This window comes from Oryza glaberrima, chromosome 12 (genome assembly GCF_000147395.1).
Source record: "Oryza glaberrima chromosome 12, OglaRS2, whole genome shotgun sequence".
Taxonomy (NCBI): domain Eukaryota; kingdom Viridiplantae; phylum Streptophyta; class Magnoliopsida; order Poales; family Poaceae; genus Oryza; species Oryza glaberrima.
The window spans coordinates 9,267,889-9,289,823 of NC_068337.1; the positions used below are offsets into that span (position 1 = coordinate 9,267,889).

Genomic DNA, 21,935 nt, shown 5'->3' on the forward strand with positions numbered 1-21,935 from the left:
TTTCTACCTGTTAGGCCACCCACCTTCTCTAGCACCACCAATCCCATGCCATAGAGAAGAAGCTCATCCTTCTGCAGTGAAACGACCAGGAGAAAGTCACCTTCGCCACACACCAGCTCCAGGGTCCCGCGTCAGCTTGGTGGGACAACCACATGGCTACCCGTCCGCCAGGCACATAAGTCACTTGGGCGGAGTTCTGTCGTAGCTTCAGGAAGGCACAGGTGCCAGACGGGGTCGTGGCACAAAAGAAGAGAGAATTCCGGGCACTCCACCAGGGCAACAGGACAGTGACTGAGTACCTGCATGAGTTCAATCGCCTGGTGTGATATGCACCGGAGGATGTCCGCACCGATGCAGAAAAACAGGAGAAGTTCCTAGCAGGCTTGGATGACGAGCTGACCAACCAGTTGATCTCCGGGGATTATGCTGACTTCGAGAAGCTGGTAGATAAGGCAATCCGCCAGGAGGATCAGCGCAACCAAATGGACAGGAAGAGAAAGGCAGCTCAGTTCCGGTCCAACCAAGGAAGTCACCAGCGACCACGCTTCACTCCCGGACAGCAGGGTGGACCTACCACCATGATTGTCCATCAGCATCGCCCTTACAACTCAAGCAATTTCCACCAGGGCGCCAGTGGCAGCCAGAACCAACAGGGAAGTCAGCCCAACCGCAGTGCAGCTCCGCGCCTACCAATGGCACCAGCACAGCTAGCTCCATCAGCCCAAGCCAAGAAGGAGACTGGAGGAAAACCAGGGTCCTGCTACAACTGTGGCGAGCACGGCCACTTTGCTGACAAGTGCCTGAAGCCAAGGCGTGCCGGGCCAAGGTTTGCCCAGGCTCGTGTCAACCACGCGTCCGCAGAAGAGGCGCAAGCAGCACCAGAGGTTGTACTGGGTACGTTTCCTGCTAACTCAATCCCTGCAACAGTACTTTTTTATTCTGGTGCAACGCATTCTTTCATTTCCAAGAGGTTTGTTGGGATGCATGGGTTAAGAAAAGAAAAGCTTAGTACACCAATGAGGGTTCATACCCTGGGAAATAGTTCAACCCCGGTCAGTTATAGCCCTTCAGTGCTATTAGAAATCCACAAATCACAATTTCTAGCCAACCTCATCCTTCTTGAATCCAAAGACCTAGATGTCATTCTTGGGATGGATTGGCTGACCAAGTTCAAGGGTGTCATTGATTGTGCGAATCGCACAGTCACCTTGACTAGCGAGAGGGGAGAAATAGTGGTGTACAAGTCACCAGTCTCACCGAAGCAGGGAATCTACTTAAATCAGATTGAGGTGGAAAATCCGATGGTCACCGAGGAGAAGAGTTCGAGGAAATTGGAAGATATCCCCATAGTCTGCGAGTATCCAGAAGTGTTCCCCGAGGACATCACTACCATGCCACCCAAGAGAGAGATTGAATTCCGGATTGATTTGGCACCGGGAACTGCCCCAATTTACAAGAGGCCGTACAGAATGGCAGCCAATGAGCTAGCAGAGGTCAAGAATAAGGTTGACGAATAGCTGCAAAAAGGGTACATCCGGCCGAGTACTTCACCTTGGGGTGCTCCGATCATTTTTGTCGAGAAGAAGGACAAGACGAAGAGAATGTGCGTCAATTATCGCGCACTTAATGAGGTCACAATTAAGAACAAATATCCTTTGCCGCAGATTGATGATTTGTTTGATCAGCTGAAAGGAGCTAAGGTGTTTTCCAAGATAGACCTGCGATCAGGCTATCACTAGTCGAGGATTCGGGAAGAGGATATTCCCAAGACAGCCTTCACCACTCGGTATGGGTTGTATGAGTGCACAGTTATGTCTTTTGGACTTACCAATGCACCGGCCTTCTTCATAAACCTGATGAACAAAGTGTTTATGAAGTTTCTGGACAAGTTTGTCGTGGTCTTCATTGATGACATTCTTATCTATTCCAAATCGGAAGAAGAGCATGAGCAACATCTTCGTCTAGTACTCGAGAAGTTGCAAGAGCACCAGCTTTATGCCGAGTTCAGCAAATATGACTATTGGTTATCAGAGGTCAAATTCTTGGGTCACGTCATTACAGCTAAGGGTGTGGCAGTTGATCCATCGAATATGGAGTCAGTTACCAAGTGGACCCCACCCAAGACAGTGTCACAGATTCGGAGTTTCCTTGGACTCGCGGGCTATTATCGTCGGCGTCACGTCCCAAAACGACCCTAACATATATCCTTTAAATTATGCCTAGAATAATTAAAATCCGTGTGAAAGCCTCCAAAAATTAAAATGTGCAAAGTAAAAGTCAAATAAGGCTTAGAGGATTTTTGTATATTTCCTAAAAGCCTAAAATGTGTAAATAAATTTTAGTGGAATTTTCAGAACACAAATAATAATTATTAAGAAATAAACAAAGTTAAAATGATTTTATAAAAAGAAAAACCTTCAAAAAAAACCCTCCCTCCCTCTCTTGGGCCGGCTCGGCCCACTTCCCTCCCCCTCTCTCCTCTTCCCCCGCAGCCCACTCGGCCCCTCCCCGCGCGCGCGCCGCTGACGGCGGGCCCGCCCGCCACCCTCGCTGACGAGTGGGGCCCTTCCGTCATCCCCTTCCTCCCGCCGCTCCCGCCGCCCTGCCCGCGCTTAGCGCCGCCGCCGCCGCGAATCCCGCCGCCTCCCGTCGTCCCCGCGTGAAATCAATAGGGGGGAATTATTCCCCGTGATCCCCTCCCCCTTTCCCCCCATTTTTCCCTCTCTCTCTCGCATTCAAACGGGCGGATTTGCTCCCGCAAATCTCGCCGGCGCCATTGATGGCGGCCGGACCTCCCGACCGGTTTCCTTCCTTCCCCGGCCGCCCTCTCCCCCTTCCAACCCTATTTAAACCCTCCCCCACCTCCTTCGCCCGTTTCCACCCTTTGCCGCGCCTTCTCCTCGCCAGAATCGAGCTCGCGCTGTCGCCCTCTCTCTCCTCCATCGCCGACGACCTTCGGCCGGCTCTCTCCGCTCGCCGGGACCGTCTCCCGCCCCGGTGTCGCCTTCTCCGGCTTCGCCGCACCGCCGCCGTCCCCGTCCACCCCCTCGTCGAGCTCGCCGACCGCCGGAGCGCTGCCGTCCCCGTCCGCCCGAGCCGCGCCGCCGCCTTCCTCCGCTCCGGTCGCCTTTTTCGTCGTCGCCGTCGACCTAAGATGAGCCGTGGACCGCCGCCTCGTTTCCCCCTTTCCCTCCCCTCTCTCGGCCACCGCTCCGCCGTGCCTATGGCCGCCGCCGGCGACCATAGGGGCGCGGGCGCGCCGCCTCCCGCCGGCCGCGCCGACGTGGCCGCCTTCTGGCGCGCCGAGCGGCTGTTGCGTGGGGCCCGGCCGTCAGCCGCCCTCGGGTGCAGCTGACGCGTGGGGCCCACGGCACCGGCTGGTGAGAGCCCGGGTGCACCCGGTCCACCGTGGACCGTGAGGCTACCGCGTGGGCCCCACTCCCGTAGACCTGGTCCGCGCGCCCCTCCCCCTCTGCTGACGCAATAAACCTTTTTTTTAAATTAAAATTTAAATGAAGAAATTCGCAAATATTCACTTAAAGAGCATATAAACTTCAAATGGCCATAACTTGGCCATTCGAACTCGGAATTGGACCGTTCAAGTCTCTAATTTTTTCTTAAGAACTCAAGAACCCATTTTTGTGCTTTGTTCCTGCTTGTTATATGGAGTTTATTAGAGTAAAAGCATTTTTCCTTTCCGTTGGTCGTGTAGACGCTGCAGCTTCGGAAGATCCGCTCTACATGGAGGTTGAAGCCGACGTTTGGGAAAGCGAGCAAGGCAAGTCACACCATCCTTGAAAATATTGAATCCCAGTTTATAAAATTATTTTGATTTAAATTATTGCATTACCGCTTTACTTAAATTCCCGCGTTATCACTGTTTTATTTAGCCATGCCTATTTACCTTTGTTATGACCTTTTTATTATTGTTATTGTTATTATTACCTTGTTCACCCTAGAATAAACAAAACCCCAACTAGTAGGTACTATATTTATGGTTCCACTAGTATGAACTTAGGTAGATGCTTCGCTGGTTAATTAGGCAACATTAGGTGGTTTTACAACTCTAGACTTTGGGAATATTCATATCACCTGGACACTATGGAATGGTTGGATTATTGTGGAATTGGATGCACACCTTCCCCTCTATTCAAAACCCTCAAAATGGTTTTAGGATGGGTTCGGGGTGCATGGTTTTGATAGTAGCACCTGGGCCATATAAGGACCGGTCTTCGGGCCTCTGTTGCAAAGCACTACCGTACTTCCACATGTCTAGTGGGTAAGGCTTAGTTTCTGGCTCAGTCTGGTTATAAACAAAAGTACACGGATGGAGATGGACAAAGTCGGGGGTCGATGGACATCTCTAGGGCAAATGAAGGCTACACGAGCTGCGGCCCGTAGTCGAGATGTCATGGCACAGGGCTGGTGTCCTGCTGCTAGGGGCTCAGTCCTGCCTACCTGTCCCGGAGGTTCCAGCCGTATGTGGGGTTGGGTCGGTACTCTTGTCTATGGCTAGGATGGGTTGGAAACTATGTCATGTCTTCCGTCCGTATGCCGTGGTGGTATGTGGCACGTGGTTACACGTGAGGAAGACATGTCTTGTGGGTAAAGATGTACACCTCTGATTAGAGTATAATCTATTCGAATAGCCGCGCCCTCGGTTATGGGCAAGCCGAGCAATGTACCCAAGTTAGTGTTTTAATTCTTAAAACCTGCTTAACAACTAAAATGTGGAATGGTTGGCCTGGGTTGGCTTGGGACGAGCTGGGACTCAGGGTCGGGTTGCCAGTTCGGTCTGAATCATCGTAGGCCTTGGGTTAAGGCAGGTTCGTGTGGGTTCACGGCCTTGATTAATAATATTGTATAGCTCTAGGATCGTATTTACAAAATAGCTTTGAGCAACTAAGTGTCTTTTAATGCTGTTTACTGCAAACCCTAAACCCCCCTATATTATGACTCCCTTGTACTCCCTTGCATTTATTCTGCACTTGTGGGTGTGTCTTGTTGAGTACGGTGGTTGTACTCAGTCTTGCTCAATTTTTCCCAAACCCAGAAGAGGAGTTCCTGGAAGATGAAGGCTTTGGTGTCTAGCTCGTGCCTACCGTCAAGCGCCTATGGTCGTCGCCCTAGTCTTCCGCTGTTTTTCGTTTGTCTTCATGTGTGCTGGGCCTTCGCCGCCCATGTAATAAATTAACTATTTACGCTTCCGCTTATTAAACTCTGAGTTGTATCAACTTTTGGTGTACCTTGCCTCCTGGGACAAGGAATAATGCACGCACGTAAGGAATGCCCGTTGGGTTAATTCTGGTCGTGACAGTCGGTTCATTGAAAATTTCTCCAGAATTGCCAGACCTATGACTCAGTTGCTTAAGAAAGACGAGAAATTCAAGTGGACAGCCGAGTGTGACAAGAGTTTTCAGGAACTCAAGAAGAAATTAGTGCCTGCTTCAGTTCTGATTCTTCCCGATCAGACGAAAGACTTCCAAGTCTATTGCAACGCATCCTGTCACGGGCTTGGATGTGTTCTAATACAAGAGGGCAGAGTGGTCGCTTATGCCTTGCGGCAGTTGCATCCACATGAAGGAAACTATCCAACACATGACCTGGAATTGGCAGCGGTGGTTCACGCTTTGAAAATCTGGAGGCACTATCTGATTGGCAACCGCTGCGAAGTCTATACGGATCACAAGAGTTTGAAATATATCTTCACCCAGCCTGATCTGAATCTTCGATAGCGAAGATGGTTGGAGTTAATCAAGGATTATGTGATGAGCATTCACTACCATCCAGGCAGAGCCAATGTGGTGGCAGATGCCTTAAGCAGGAAGAGCTACTGCAATGCTTTGTGCACCGGAGGCATGTGTAAGGAATTGTAGTAGGAGCTTGAACATGTCAACTTGGGAATCGTAGAACACGGGTACGTGGCTGCCCTGGAGGCACGGCCTACGCTCGTGGATCAAGTCAGAGCAGCTCAAGTAAATGATCCTGAGATAGCTGAACTGAAAATGAATATGAGGGTCAGAAAAGCCCGGGATTTCCTTGAAGATGAACATGGCACAATCTGGTTGGGAGAAAGATTGTGCGTACCTGACGTCAAGGAACTGAAGGATCTGATACTCACCGAGGCTCATCAGACTCAATACTCAATTCATCCAGGCAGTACCAAGATGTACCAAGATCTCAAAGAAAAATTTTGGTGGGCCAGCATGAGAAGGGAAATAGCTAAATTTGTCACACTCTGCGATATTTGTCAGCGAGTTAAAGCAGAACACTAGAGGCCTACAGGATTGTTACAACCTCTTCAAATCCCGGAATGGAAATGGGAAGAGATTGGAATGGATTTCATAACAGGTCTGCCCAGGACATCGTCCGACCACGATTCAATCTGGGTAGTCGTGGATCGACTCACCAAAGTTGCTCATTTCATTCCAGTGCATACTACTTATACAGGCAAAAGGTTGGCAGAGCTCTATCTCTCAAGAATCATGTGTTTGCATGGAGTACCCAAAAAGATAGTATCTGATCGAGGGAGCCAGTTCACATCAAAATTTTGGCAGAAGTTGCAAGAAGAATTGGGAACCCATTTGAATTTCAGCACAGCCTACCATCCGCAGATAGATGGCCAGACTGAGAGGGTCAATCAGATCCTGGAGGATATGCTGCGAGCATGTGCACTTGATTTTGGCGAAGCTTGGGATAAGAGTCTGCCTTATGCTGAATTCTCTTACAACAATAGCTACCAGACCAGTTTACAAATGGCACCGTTTGAAGCATTGTATGGCTGGAAGTGCCGCACGCCTCTCTTCTAGGATCTAACAGGCGAACATCAACTGTTCAGGACAGAAGTGCTAACGGAAGCAAAGGAGAAAGTCAGAACTGTTAGAGAGAGGCTGAGAATTGCACAATCTCGACAGAAAAGCTACGCAGACAACCGCCGAAGAGAGCTCACTTTTGAAGCAGGGGATTATGTGTACCTTCGTGTCACTCCGCTTCAGGGAGTGCACCGTTTCCAGACAAAAGGCAAGTTGGCATCACGCTTCGTGGGACCATACAAAATCTTGGAACGAAGAGGAGAAGTTGCATATCAGCTAGAACTTCCATCCAACATGGCCAGTATCCATGATGTGTTCCATGTGTCTCAGTTAAAGAAGTGTTTGAGGGTACCCGAAGAACAAGCCGACTCGGAGCACATCGATATTCAAGAGAACCTGACTTATGTGGAGAAGCCAATTCGCATTCTTGAGACCAGTGAAAGGAGAACCAGAAACAAGGTCACCAGGTTCTGCAGGGTCCAGTGGAGCCACCACTCAGAGGAAGAAGCAACCTGGGAAAGGGAAGATGAGTTGAAGACCGCCCATCCGCACCTCTTCGCCAGCTATTCCGAATCTCGGGGTCGAGATTCCGTTTAAGGGGGGTAGGTTTGTCACACCCTGAAATTCTTCCCCTAAGCCTAAATGGAATTAATAATTGGTCTTGAGAAAATACCGGTGTAAAAGCAAGAGTGAAACCCTAATTAATTAATGCGAATAATAATCGGAATTGGCATGTGGAATTTTTCTTGAGTTCTACATGTCGAAATATGCTAACAAGATTTTTAGTGGAATTTTCAGCGCTCTAAAAATAATTTTAACCAATTAAAATGGAGCACAAGCAATATTTAAATCCCTGGAAATTCTTTTCCCTTTTTCTTTTTCCTTTTTCCCTCCTTTTTCCCCTAATGGGCCGCCGGCCCATTTCCTCCTCTCTCCCACACCCTTGCTGGGCCGGCCGAAGGCCACAGCCCAACTAAGCCCACGCCCCCTCCTCTCTCTCCCGGTGTCACCGACAGGTGGGGCCCACCTGTCGGGCCCGTCCCCGACCTCCAGCCGGCACCGCCGCATCCCGCAACCGCCGCCTCGCTTGCTTCGGCACCTCCCGGGCCACGTCGCCCACGTCGCCGCCTTCCCCCGTGTTCCCCGCGCCCACTCCCTCTCTCTCCCGCCCGCGCCCGCGCTCGAGACGGCCAGGATTCGAATTTCGAATCTCGCCTCTCTCTCCTCCCCACCTCTCCCCACTCCGCCGGCAAAATCGCGGCCATCCCAGCCACGATCGACCCTTGTGAGCCTATATAAAGCACCCACGTTCCCTCCTCTCTCTTTTTCGCTTTGCAATCACCCGCTCCCGTGCTCTCTTTAGCCCTAGCGCCGCCGCCCACCTCTCCGCCGTCTCCGCCGTTGCTCCGGCCGCCGCTAGCCGCCGCGCCGTCGACGCCGACGCGTTCGCCGTTGTGCGGGCCGCCTCGTCCACCCCTCCTCCATCGGATTCCGCCGCCGGAACCCACTCCGCACCGTGCGCCGGTGAGCACCGCCATGGCCACCACCTTCGGTCGGCGTTCCCGCCCTCGGTGATCTTCCTCTTCCCCTCTAACTTCTTCCATTTTGTTCCTTAGGTCATCCCGGACCCCATCCGCCGCTTGTCGACTTCCCTCCGTCGATCGTCGTCGCCGTTCGCCGTAGTCTCCCTCCACGCCGGTCGGACCTCTTCGGCGAGGACACCCCCTCCTTCTTCCCCCTCTCTTTTCCTCCGGTAGCGCCGCCGCCTAGCCGCTCTCCGCCGCCTCGTGCCACCGTCGCTCGCCGTGCGCCGCCGCTCGCCGTCGGTCGCCGCCGTTTGCCGCCGCCGCCCCGCAGTAGCGCCGCCGTGCGTCATGGCCGTGCGTGCGCACCGGCCGTGCGCTCCCGCTGCCGTCCGCTTGGCCGCCCGCTTGGCTGCCGCGTGGCCGCCGTGTCGGCGCCACGTCAGTGCCACGTGGTGCGCCGCCCTCTTCCCCGGTCCACCGCGGACCGCCACCCGAGCCTATGACATGTGGGACCCGCATGTCGGCGCGCCCTCCCTCTCCAGGGTTTATTTATTGTGCAATAAATCAATTAAGGATTTTTTTTGTTTATAGTAAAAACACGGTGAATCTTCTAAAATTCATAGAAAATTCATCCGAGCTCCGTTTAAGCCCATTCAAGTCTCAGTAAATCAAGAAAAATGCAAAGAATCCATTAAAAATGGTTTTGTTCTCTGTTTCAGTAGTCTTATGGTCTGTTTGTATTGTTTGCTTTGTCTGTCGCTTAGGTTCTGGCTCTCTCGACGCTCCGGTGTACTTTGAAATAGTCGCCGAGGTTCCTCTAGCAATAGAGCAAGGTAAGTCATGCTTGTCACTTGAACATGTTGATCCTATACTGCAAATGCCCTATTGTTTTCCTTTAAATATTGCATTGTTTTACAAGGATACCATGGGATGGTTACCTACAGTTTTAGCCATGCTGTTTGTACCATGCTCCTTTGTTAGCTTCGGATATAACATGACTAGATATTGGACTAGGGATTGCTTAGCCATGCTTAGTTCAACTAGCACATAATGGGGGAATCGCATTAATGCATAGACTTCAGGTTCTAGTGTTGATGTTGGATTAGTGCCACCGTCCTGGTGTTGGACAATTAAAATGTACCGTATGGTGGGCTGTGGGTGCATGGTTTTGATGGTCGTGCACATGGCACTTAAGGACCGGTTCGCGAGATGCCCTAGAAGAACTTATCGTACTTACCACAAGCCAGCGTGGGGGAGTCGATAAGGGAGTACATGCGTCGCTTCTCGCAAGCCCGGTGCCAAGTTCAAGATATAACCGAGGCGTCGATTATAAACGCTGCTTCGGCCGGTCTGCTCGAGGGCGAACTCACAAGAAAAATCGCCAACAAGGAGCCTCAGACGCTCGAGCACGACTTCGCTAGCTCCTGGAAGGGGGCCAAATGCACGACTTTCGGCGAACCCCCTGATGGACAGTGCAGAAAAAGCAAAACACAGCTTACATAGTAAGAATAGGCGGAAGAAGGGGGAGGTATGGCATAATGTGAGATGAGCGAAATAATAATATGCCAAAGACTTCGATCATCAATAAGTAATTAAGATTGTGTCATATATTCCAAATGTACAAAAAAGCCTTTTTTAAGGTTTGGCGACAGCCTGCTGAATGTACATCATTCGCCTCTCCAGGCAAACGCAAAAGAGGGAGGAAAACTACAAAATCTAAGGAAAGGGCGGAGGGCCTCACACCTCTGGGTGATCCTGGGCATCGCCTCCAACCTCTTCGCCTGCCGCGCCCTCTCCTTCGCCCCGATCTGCCGCCTCCGCCTTCGCCAATTGCTCCAAAAGGCGCGCTTTGGCAGCGAACCGGCCATCTTTCTGCCAGAACTGTTTTCGCCATGCGCGAAGAGTGGGCGAAATGTTCTGCACACTAATCTCCCAGTCCCCCTTCGCATAGGTAGGGAACTCGGCGGCGTGCTCGCAGCCGAACTGTTGCAAAAGGCCTAAGGTGAAGGCCGCCGATACACGCGCACAGCAATCGCCGTACGGGGTGGCGCAGTCCGAAACCGATCCGCCAGCCTGCTGGGTCCACTCGGAGAAGTCAAAGGCTAATGCATCCTCGGCAGGGACCCCCCGCACTTTCGCGCCCATGTCGGTAAGGGCGAGGCGGAGCGTTTGGCAAGCCATTCTTGCCGATTCGGTGGTCTTCGCCATCTACTGTGAAAACCGCTGCGACTCCTCCGCGGCGCTCGCTTCGACCCTATTAGCCTTCAGGCGCAGAAGCCTCCATCTTCGGCTCAGTAAGGTTGTAGTAGTCAATCAGCACCGCCGAATGGGCCTTCTCCTTCTCCAGTTTGGCCTTGAGGCGATCAACCTCGGCCCTGGCCTCTTTCCCCTTATCCAGCTCAGACTGAAGGCGTTTGACTTCAGTTTTCGCCTCCTTGAGGGTGTTGGCCAGGGCCTCCACCTCCAGGTTCTTGCGGCTTATTTCGTCATCCCTGGCCCGAAGACGGCTCTTAAAACCGTCAAAACGGGCCCGTACGGTTCGCTCCGTCGAACAGTGAGCCGCAAGAATCTAGATGAAAGATTGGAGCGGGCCAAAAGAACAAAAGGTTAATTGTCAAACGTAAAAAAAAACGGGGAGACGAAGAAGAAAACGAAGAAGGAAGAAAAGGCATACCCGAACCGCCAGGCTTTTAATGGCGGAACACCCCTCGTCGAACTCATTAAGTTCGGTGAACAAGCTCGGGGTGCCGGCGGGCAAGACAAGGTTGCTCACTCCCTCCACAAAGGGAATAAGGTCCGCCCGAGTCTCGAAATCACCAGGGGCGAAGTGGGGTGCCGCAAGGGAATACTTAGAGGCAGATGCTTCGGCGGCCGCACCCTTCCCCTTCGCCTTGACTAACGGCGAAATAGCTGGCTCACGCAGAGGGCTCCCGAAAACCCTCGCCGCAGCCAACACGATCCATTCGGCGGAGGATGAAGCCCCAGCGGCGGCGTTACCACCTGCCCCAGCAACGCCGAGCGGAGCGAGGGGAGCAGTCGAAAGGTCTAAACTTCGGCCAGCAGGCGAAGTTGGAGTCCCGTCAGAAGATTCGTCGTCGCTGAAAACGCAGGCGATGTCGACAAGTCCATTCTTTTTAGAGATCTTCTGCACCGGACGTCCCTTCGCCGCCTTGCCCGAGGAGAACGCAACTAGGGCCTTCGCCCCTTCCAAATCCTTCCGTCGAAGGGGGGAGCTGTTCGACTCCATCCCGGTCTCGTTGTGACCGGGACTTGGGGTAGGAGTGTAGCCAGGGGTGTCGACGCGGTCTTCGATCGCCTCGTTCGCAGCCTTATCGGCCAAGGCCTCCTCTTCCTCCTCTCCTTCCTCCTCGCCGTCACGTTCTTCGGCATCGTCCTCGTCGTCGATGTCGGAGTCCGGCGAAGCAGGAACCCTTTGCTTCCTAGGGGCAAGCTTCACTTATCCGCGCATTCGCTTTCGCGAAGGCCCTGCATCGTCGTCAGCTTTGTGGGGGTTTGCCCGAGGAGGCAATTCGTCGTTGTAAACCCGGTTCGCCCGCCCAGCTGCTTGTCGTGTTAGCAACTAGCTATACTCGACGACCGACACGTCGCCGATCATCCTGCGGGCCTCGTTTTCAGCCTGGTCGAGGGTCAACGCTGCGAAAGTAAAGTGTGTAGCTATGTTAATAGTCAGACAAGGCAAGGTAACAAAGCACAGCAGTGTATAGCAAGAGAACAGTCTTACTGTTCGTCCCCTCAGGAAGAACCAGGTTCGACAAACTGTCAACCTCTTCGCCTTGATCAACTGTGACTTGCCATGACTGGGAGAGGGGAAAGATGCAAAGCATACAGAATTCCTCCACCAAGTCACGACAGCTAAGGCGGGAGCAAACCTTCCGCAGCAGAACGAACCGCGCCTCCATAGCGCCGTCCACGGCGATCTTGGGTTTACGGTTAGGCGCGATCGTCCTACGCCGGCAACAGAGGGCTTTCGCCGAGTCAGTGCCGGCCTCGAAGGGGATGGTGTGATAGAACCACCTAGCCATCCAATGGCGGTCCCACTTCGACATGGCAGCGTTCACCGACCAGAGATCGGACCGCTCGGGACGAACGTTAAAGTTCACGCTCCCGAACACTGTCTTCTTCGTTCCAGCCGGGGTAATCACCATCTTCGAGTTCACGGTGGCGAAAAATATGGCGCCGAAGAGCTCGGCGTTAGGCTCAAACCCGGAAGTCCGGCACGCCCAGTCGAAGATAGCGACCCGAACAAGCACCGATGGGCTCAGCTGTGGAAGTTCCACCTGGAAGAGGCGAAGGATCTCTGGCAACAACACGTTGCAGGGGAACCGTAGCCCTGCCTCAAAAAAGACGGCGAATACCACCGTCCGATTGTCGATAGGTTTCGGCACCACGGCTTTCCCTGGGGCGAAAGCCTGCCCCTCGACCAACGCCCTAGAGCGGACCAGCTTCGCCAGCTCGACGTCGTCCACAAGAGAAACCCCTAGAAAGGCGGTGCTGTCGTCATCGACTCGGCCGGGATCCGGCCCTTTCGCCGAAGCAGGGTTTGGCTTGCGAGGGGCCATGGCGAACGGTGCGTTTGCGGTGGCGAAGAAAGAGAATGGGCGAAACGCTTGAGGGGTCGAGAGATGCTGTGGAAGAAAGAAACGGAGGAAGAGAGCGCACGCGGTAAAATGGCAAGTGTGGCGGTGAAAAGGAAAGGTCGGTGGGAATATATAGCTCGCCCGGGCGACCGTTCGCCTACCCACCATTAATAAAGGGCCACGTGTCGCAAGGGTAGGCAAAACGGTAACTTCCCACCGTCCGAGCAGCACAGTAAAAAGCCCACGAAGGGAAAGCCCAATACTGTTCCTTTCGGCCCGGGAAAAGAAAATATATAAAAAAAAATGTATATAATATATATATGAATATGCAACCAAACGCAGGAGGCGAAGCGTGGCAAAATAATACCAGCCGCACAAATAACAAACTTCATTCGCAGGAATAATGTAGGTTTCGGCAGGAGCATCGGTCGAAAGGGGGCGCCGCATACCATACCCCATGGTTTGCACGGTCTCGGCCGAAGCTCCAATCTCACCCTTGCCCGTGAGGGGCTTGTTGGCGGATGGCATGAGGCCCTTCGACCAAATATGCCGAAACCCATGGCGAAGACTATGGAGCAAGAACGGCGTGAGGCGAAGAGTCATGCGAGTGCCTTACCATGCCAGAGGCATTTCAGCCGAAGGGTGCAAGGCGAAGACTATCTGCCGAAGGAAGACGACTTCGCCTTGGCAAGTTCACCCCCGCGAGGGCCAAAGAAGCCTTTCCGGCCCATCAAGCCTAGGGGCAATAGGACCGGCGATCACCAGACGGCCCATCAGGGGCCCATGAGCCCCTATATCATCATGTACCCCTGTAAATGTCCCTTTCGTAAGGGTAATCATGTAAATTCCCCTGTATAACCTAAACTCTAGTAGTAAGAACCTGTAATGGGGCTATAAATAACCCCCTAGGGCCATGTAACGGAGGGATCCCAAAAAGAAAATTCAAAATTTAATACACTTCGTTTTTTCAACTACTGTTGAGTAACCACGTCTTTCGACGTATGCGGTTGTCGTTTCGACAATAATCTGCTCCATGGGCACTGCAGTAGTGCTTCCCAATCCTTCTTCATCAGCATCATGAGCTGTTGATTCCTTTCCAGTGACTGAATTATTCGTAGTGGCATTTGCCAATTGAAATGCACTGCTTTCTGATTCCACCTCCGCAATCTGCTCTTGGATGCCAGCAGCATCATCAGGTGCGGATTTCTCAGTAGCAGCAGCGTCCCGAGCAAGCTCACCGTCCATCTGATCATCCAATCTGTCAGTGTCGTCAGACAGGACAGTACTGTACCTGTTCTTCAGGAGCAAGATGCTGGGTCTGTTCGGATGCCTCCTGGCCTCTGCCTCCCACTCCCGCCTCGTGTCCTCGCCCACTCGAGAATCGAGAGCGACCTCCTTGAGACGCTGGAGGTGTCTGATCTGGATCCCGGAGAGGCCGCGCAGATGCTTGCAGAGCAGCTCGAGAGAGACGAGCTGAGGCAGTGCTCCCTCCTCGATCTTTGGCAGGATGGGATTCCGACGATGCACCACGAGGAGCAGGTGTTGCAAGCTTCTGAACTCCCCGGCTCCTATGGCGAAATGCTCGACGTGATTCGCCACCAGCTTGAGGCGAAGAAGAAGAGGCAATCCGCCGATGGTTGATACGAGATCCCTGGTCAGGGTCGTCGTCGTCGACGAGAGGCAGAGCTCGTAGAGGTTCTTGAGCATGGAGATGAGCCCGTGCAGCCGGAACAGGTCGCCATGAAGCTTCAGCGAGGTGAGGTAACTGCGGCATGGAGGCTTCAGGGAGTGCAGGAGCTTGCTCTCTCCATGACATGACCTGATCAGCTGCTTCGAGCATTGCTCCATGTCGATTGACAGCGAGCGTGCGTCGGTCTCTTCAACCTTGGGTGCCTCGATGTAGCTCCTGATAGCGTCGGCGAGGTGATCCGTCGCCGTCGTCGAGACACCGTTGGCTTCTCCTCCGAACTCGCACCATATCTTGACCTTCATCAGCTTCCTCATGTGCCTCATCAGCTGCGGAAACGCTTGCTGGCTCTCGTCGGCGACGAAGCCGGCGAGCGTCTGGAGGTTGCTCTTCTTCGCGAGCTTCTCGAGCTCGTTGCTGATCACCACCGTCTTCTTCCCACGTTGATCTGGGAGGAGAAGCTTGAACTTTCCGACCAGGTGAGCTAGGCATGGCAGGCCGACGACTTGTAGTGGCAGCATTGTCACCTTGGTCTTGCTGAGATGGATCGTCTCCAAGAGTTTCAGCCTTCGGATCTTGTCTGGTAGCATGGTGATATTGCTGCTCATCCCGATGCTTAGGTATCTTAGGTTCCAGAGCTTGCAGATGTCAGCGAGGTGATCGTTGCTCAGAGCAGTGGCGCACTGCTCGAGGTCAAGGACTCTGAGGAGCTTGCACTTTCGGAGGTTGGAGACGGCGTCGCCGCCGTCTCCAAAGACGGTCAGCGAGCGGACGCATGATAGGTCCGTCGTGCTCAGCGCCGCCGTCGTGGTGTTCCCGCCGCCGCCTTGGATGGAGAGGTGGCGGACTCTCTTGCGCCTTGGAGGAGCACGGGAGGAGAAGATGAAACTCTCGGCGATGGACTTGTGCAGGACGAACTCGTGCACGATGCCGTGAGTCCTGCACCTCCTCGTGCGGTGGTCGTCGTCGTCGTCGTCGTCGGCAGGGTGGGCAACGATGATGCTCTGGTCGATGAACGACCTGAAGTGGCCGTCGGCGACGTCCACGTCGGTGCTATTGCCAAGCACGTCCTCGCCGCCGCGCGCGTACCCTTCGGCCAGCCACCGCCGGACGAGCACGCTCCTCTTGAGGCGGCGGCCGTCGTTGGGGAAGACGGCCAGGTACAGCAGGCAGGTCCTGGCGGCGTAGTCAGGGAGGCCCGCGTAGCTGTCCATCAGAACCCGGCGGAGCCTCGCGAAGCTGTCGGCGGCGGCGGCCGTCCCGGCGAGCCTCGGGACGTTGCGCTCGTCGAGCAGGAGGGAGCCGAGGAGGTGGCACAGGTCGGCGCAGTGCCGCCCCGTGAGATTGCCCAGGCACCGCAGGTGGTTGGCGACGCTGACGAGGGCGAGCGGGAGGCCGTCGCACTTCGCCATGAGCGTCGCCGAGCCGTGCTCCAGCTCCGGCGGCCGCTGATCGCCGCCGCCGAGGGCGAGCTCCTTGGCGTGTGCTTCTCCGAGAGTCTGCATCTTGTAGACGCAGCCATGGCGACGGATGCAGCATCCGCCGTTGGCTCCGGACTTGTAGGCCGTGCAACTGTTGGCGACCGAGAGGATGGCCGTCGTCACGATTACCCTGCTGCCTCTACCATTGTTCTCAAATATCGATTCTACGGCATTCCACTGCTCCAGGCCGATGTCGTCAAGAACAATTAGATACCTAATTAAAGAGAAAATTAAAATATGGTTAAACAAAAAAAATGGATAAGTTGCGCTCATGGTATATACGTGTGCAACATATAACAACTTGCGAACGATTGAGGGCCAGTCACTAAATCAAAATAATTTGAGGTAGTACTGCCACTATTGAAATCGAGTACTTCATGGGCTCTGATGGATTTACCGTGGTTGAAAAACCTGTGGCAGCTATCCTTATGAGCGATGATAATCAAATGGTAATTATTAAGGTGAGCAGTTTGAAGGACAACATGAAGTCATCCAGACATGTAAAAAGAAGATTGAAGTCTATGAGAATGCTAAAAAACTTCGGAGTGATAGTATTAGACTATGTGTTTGAAACTCATGTAAACGAAGATACCGTTTTAACTAAGTTTTAATTAGACTATGCAAAACAATGTGGTATTAACGTACGATTAACTAAGTTTTGATTATTACAAACTTGGAAAATAGATTTATCTGATATTTTAGAGCGACTTCCACATAGAATGTTTTCGCATGAAACACGCTGCTTGATTGTTTGAAAAGCGTCTTACGAATATCAAAATTTTCATCAAACTTTTGATGGAGATTCGAACGCAGCCATATGTCCAGATTGCTAAAAATCTAACAAATCAGTTCAATAAGGGACTATCACAAAATGTGATAGGCAGTACATCGAGTGAGATGGGTTTGAGACCCACTTGAGTTACACAATAGTAGTAACCTATCGTATATGATTAGAGATCCCGTGAATTAGGATGGTGAAATAAGCTATTAGGTAGCTAGGAGGAGAGGCTTATTTCTTTGATGTACTTTTCTCCACATTTGTATGGCAGGTTGGTGCATACCTTAATGTTATCCGAGTGACTTTCCTTAAGGTAGACATGTTGGCCTAGCTACATAACATTTTAGAAGGAACATACCTATATAAATCTGACTATGTCGGTGATATGGGCCCGGGGGTACCATGTTTTGAGGGAGGAGGCCGCCCCCAAACCCACGTGGCACTTACCTGAGGACGCTCGGGCCCGGGGTGGAGTGGCGGCTGCCCCTCCTTGCTTGGGGGTCGGGCCCGTCCCAACCGAGACTAGAGGGAGGAGCCTGCCCCAGGCGCCACGTGGCCCTCCCCCGATGGGGGACCGGGACCAAGGTAGGGCGGCTGCCGCACCCTCCTTGCTTGGGGGTTAGGCTCATCCCGACTGAGATTAGAGGGAGGAGGCTGCCCCAGGCGCCACGTGCCCCTCCCCCGAGGGGGGATCGGGCCCGAGGTAGGGGGCGGCCACTCCCTCCTGTAACTAGGGGTCGGGCTCCCCCGACCCCGTCCGCGGGTCACCACGTGCAGTGGGTTAGGTGGCTGCCTCCACGCGCCCACCTACCTGCATTTATGGCGACCTGAGCGGCTTCGCCACGCCGTATTTAATGTGGCGTGTAATGCACTCAACCGGCCTGTGATCGGTTGATTGACTGATGGGACCCAGAGTGCCAGGTGCACTACCGCGCGTGTTAGGCGGCATGCGTCCTGCCCTGTCCCATTAGCCATGATGATGAGAGGTCTTAGCCTCTCAACACAGCCGGAGACGGCTTGCTTAACCCGGTTATGGTAGGGTTCCTGTTTCCCGGGGCAAGTGAGGGCCCAAAAGTCCTCACTCATTAAATACTGAATGTCGGGTGTGTCCCTTCTGTTAGCTGGATAAGATTCGGTGGACTCTGCGTCGCAGCAAGGCATGCAAGAGACTTACAAGGCAAGCAACAAGACATGCATTTAATGTGATTATCCTCCCTGAATAGGCTAGATGGGCCCATGTGGTAACCCCTTGAGATATAAAAGGAGGTCCAAGCCTACTTAGGGAGAGGAGGAATCCCTTTCTCTGAGATGAGCCATTTTAGACTCTAGAGCAGCTTCTGCCCCTCATAATCAACACCTTCTACTCCAACAAGGAGATCTTGTAATTTCTCACAAGATCAGCCAAGCACAGGAGTAGGGTATTACGCTTCACAGCGGCCCAAACCTGTATAAACCCATTTTGTCTCGTCTTCCTTGAGGGGTCCGATTTTCTCCACATAACACCTTCCACTGAATCCTCGAATCTCACCCGCTGCCCTGGCCGAACTAGCAAAGGGGGGCCTCACGGACCCCCGATCGAGGAGCTCATGCTCCGACAGACTTGAGTGGAAGGTGCCCATGAGATTTGAGTGATCTCTAGATACTTATGCAAAAGCCTATAGTACGACTTATATGCTCCAAACAAAGCAGGTGATAACAACAACCCAGTATCAGTTAATTAATTGAGTAAAGACTGATTGTACAAGACTGACAATTCCCATGGGCCCATTGTTCGGTTGTGATCAGATGTAACATCTTTTCTAGGTGGAAATTCAACTTAACAGTTCTAGGTGGAAATTCAACTTAACAGTCTCCACCGAAACACTGGTATAACAAACAGATGTAGAAATGACAATATTTCCTATAAGCTCTGAAATTTTGTGGAGATTGTTAGAATTAAATGGGCTAGACCCAATTTAATCATAATAAATTTTATGGGTACATAATTAATGCTAAGGGATTAATATCACCTTGAAAACCAATGTAGAGGGACGTCAACTTAAATAGCCAGCTAATTAAAAGTACTTGTTAAGTGGTTGAAGTGGTGATCATGGTGGGCCTGCCTACATGCGCGCGCGTTCCGGGCTAGGTTGTGGGCATGGCGTGGCATGCGAGATTAGCTAGCTTTCTATTATTTTTGTTTTTATGAGAAAAGGAGTAACCGACGGGTATGAATGGTGACGCTACTCTAGTAACCGACTAGAAAATAATGCACTATCAATCTCGTAGCGTTCCTCTAGGGTGTTCAACGTTATCTTCTCCTCTGGGATAGACAGAAGATCCCCTCTTATGATCAGCTTCCACTGGTTCTCCTCCTATGGTAGAATTCCCCCTCTTCTCTGTTCCTACGCAGCTTCTATCAATTCCCGGTTCTAAGTTCCTGCGCACAGGTACTGAGAACAACCAGGCATCCGGAACTTTGTCCACTTAGAACCTGCATGAGTAGGCAGGTAATCAGGTTTGTGGGGAGCGCGTTTTACAGGCGATTGCTCTTGGCACTGAATCCTCTACATCATGTTCTTTTTTCTCTACATCGACAACTCCGATCATGTCCGCTACCTGCAATGTCCCCAACATAGGAGGGAACGGCGGCAACGGAGAAGGAGAGAACGGCAACGGCAACCGAGGCAGCAACAATAACAATGCCTCATCATTTGGATCCAGAGCATTCTTCAGGTACGTTCTTCTCATCTTAGTATTAAACATGTTTTTAGATGCTATTGTTGTTTTTAGATACTATTGTTTCTATTAGCATATTCATGTTTATCACCATGCTAGAATCATTCTCTATTGCGCATGTCATGTTTATGTTACATTTCTAGATTAAAATGTACGTATTATGACTAGATTTCCATCGGGAGAATTTACATTTTTTCCATCCTCCCAATATATAACATAAATATTTTCATGTGTACGTCATTCTCCCAAATTTTCATGCCCATTTGCCACCCAAGCCCACATATGTCAGCCTCATCCTCCATTTGGAAAAATGGGATGTTGGACCATGATGGATGAGGCTGACATGTAAGCCCAAATGGTAAATATGCATGAAAATTTGTGAGAGTTATATTAGGGCATGAGTATTTTGGAGGATGGTAAATACTAGTGTAAATTCTCTCGATTTGGAACATACGTACCGCTTGTTCTTGAGACGGTTTCGAAGATTCTCCTCGTGAGATTCGCTAACATCATATTCTCCGAGGCGCACCTGCCGGACTATGTCGGCGAGAAGGTCGCCGACGTCCGTCCACCTGGACGCGTCGACCCATGCGCGCTCGCGGAACTGGCGGCCGGACCGACTGTACACCGCCCGTGCGAGGGTGGTCTTCCCCGATCCTCGGAACCCGACGATGGCGATCACCCGCAGCTGCTGCGGCCCGCCGCCGGCACCGGCCTCATCTAGCAGCTGGACGAGATGCTCGATAGGCTTCTCCATGCCCACCGGGTTCGGCTCCACGTGACCGCCGCGGGGAGCTGCTGCCGCCAGCGCCGGCGCGGCAGAGGAATGGCCACCACCGCCGGTGGCGGCGGCAGCCTCGACGGCGTTCCTCAGGCGTTTGGTCTCATCTTCCAGGCGCTTCTTCAGCTGCCGGATCTCGGCGGCGAACCGGAGGCGGGTGCGGAGCGTGGCCACCCACCGCGTGGCGCGGCGGGGCCAGCTGGGCGCGCCGGCGCCGCCGTGGTCGTCGCGCGGCGCGACGCGGTGGAGGAAGCGCTCGATGGAGTCCTCCATGTCGTGCGTCAGCTCGCGCATGAGCTTGGTGTACGCCCTCAGCACGGCGGTCGGCCTCTCCGCCGCCGGCGACGACGACGACCGCCGGAGCTGGTCGTCCATGAACGCCGCGAGGAGGAGGAGATCGTTCTGCATGGAGGCGGTTTCGTGGCTTAGGTCCCTGAGCATCTTGTACCTCGTGTCGAGCACCTCCAGGAGCTTCCCCACGACGCACTTGGTGAAGGCGGTCGCCGCCGATTGCTCCATCGCTGGAAGTGTGGAACGTACTACAACTGGTAAGCTATTTCTTACTAGTAGTACTATATAGCATATATGAAGTTTGTATTCCTTCGTTTCCCCAGTTATTGCACTGTTTTCTTTTTTACACTAAAAAGATTCCAACTTTATGAAAAAAAATAAGGTTTTTTTCCATTGTTCGAGAGCTATATATATACCTACCCATATTGTTTGAAAGGTAAAAACATAAAACCGGTTTAACTAAGGCCCTGTTTATATAGTTTTGCCATTTTGGATCTAAACACTAGTAGCAAAAGTTGGCAATTTGGCATTTGGCATTTGCTAGTCCATAGTAGCAAATTGTGCCAAAAGTGCTTTGGGACCACTCCCTCTCTCTTTCTCTCTCTCACTTTAGTGTAGAATGGCAAAACTTTAACATGCATCTAAACACCAACTAGTACTTTTGCAATGCCAAAACTTTTGCCACCAAAATTTTTGCCATTTGCCATTTGCCATTCCAAATGGATCTAAACATGCCCTAATTACATTATTAGAAGACAAGTCTATAATTGACAATAGCGAGACATTTTTAATCTAGGAGGAATATATATATATATATATATATATATATATATATATATGAATATATCTCAGAATGTTAGTTACAATGATGTACTCCCTCCGTCGCAAAATATAATATTTTTTTAGTAGGATGTGACATATCCTAATACTATGAATTAATCTGGATAGTCTATTCAGATGTGTCCTATCCACTCAAAAAAACTATATTTTAGGACGGAGGGAGTATATATATGTACACTACACCATGCATACACCATGCAAGTAAGGTAGCAGGAGGTAAAAACAATACTGCCGACTTCTATTTATGTACACGAACGCTGCAAATAGATCGTTAAAAGTTTATCTCAGGTTGATTGAAACTTGTACTTACTGTTATGGCTAAGTAATATAGATCGAATATTATAATACATATAGTATACTTCATATATAGAAATGAGCGATGCTCTGGTGCTCTCTACTGTTAGTATAATACTACTAATAGTA

At 51.9% G+C, this 21,935-nt stretch overlaps 1 protein-coding gene across 1 annotated transcript; it reads right to left on the bottom strand.

The window, feature by feature from the left end:
- Positions 1–13,282: 13,282 nt before the first annotated feature.
- Positions 13,283–20,998, bottom strand: LOC127756673 (disease resistance protein RGA4-like). Its single transcript, XM_052282036.1, has 2 exons — positions 20,059–20,998; positions 13,283–16,318 (listed from the first exon to the last, which is right to left on the bottom strand). Exons 1-2 carry the CDS (start codon positions 20,898–20,900, stop codon positions 13,879–13,881), a joined length of 3,282 nt encoding a protein of 1,093 aa, XP_052137996.1. The 5' UTR covers positions 20,901–20,998; the 3' UTR covers positions 13,283–13,878.
- Positions 20,999–21,935: the final 937 nt, after the last annotated feature.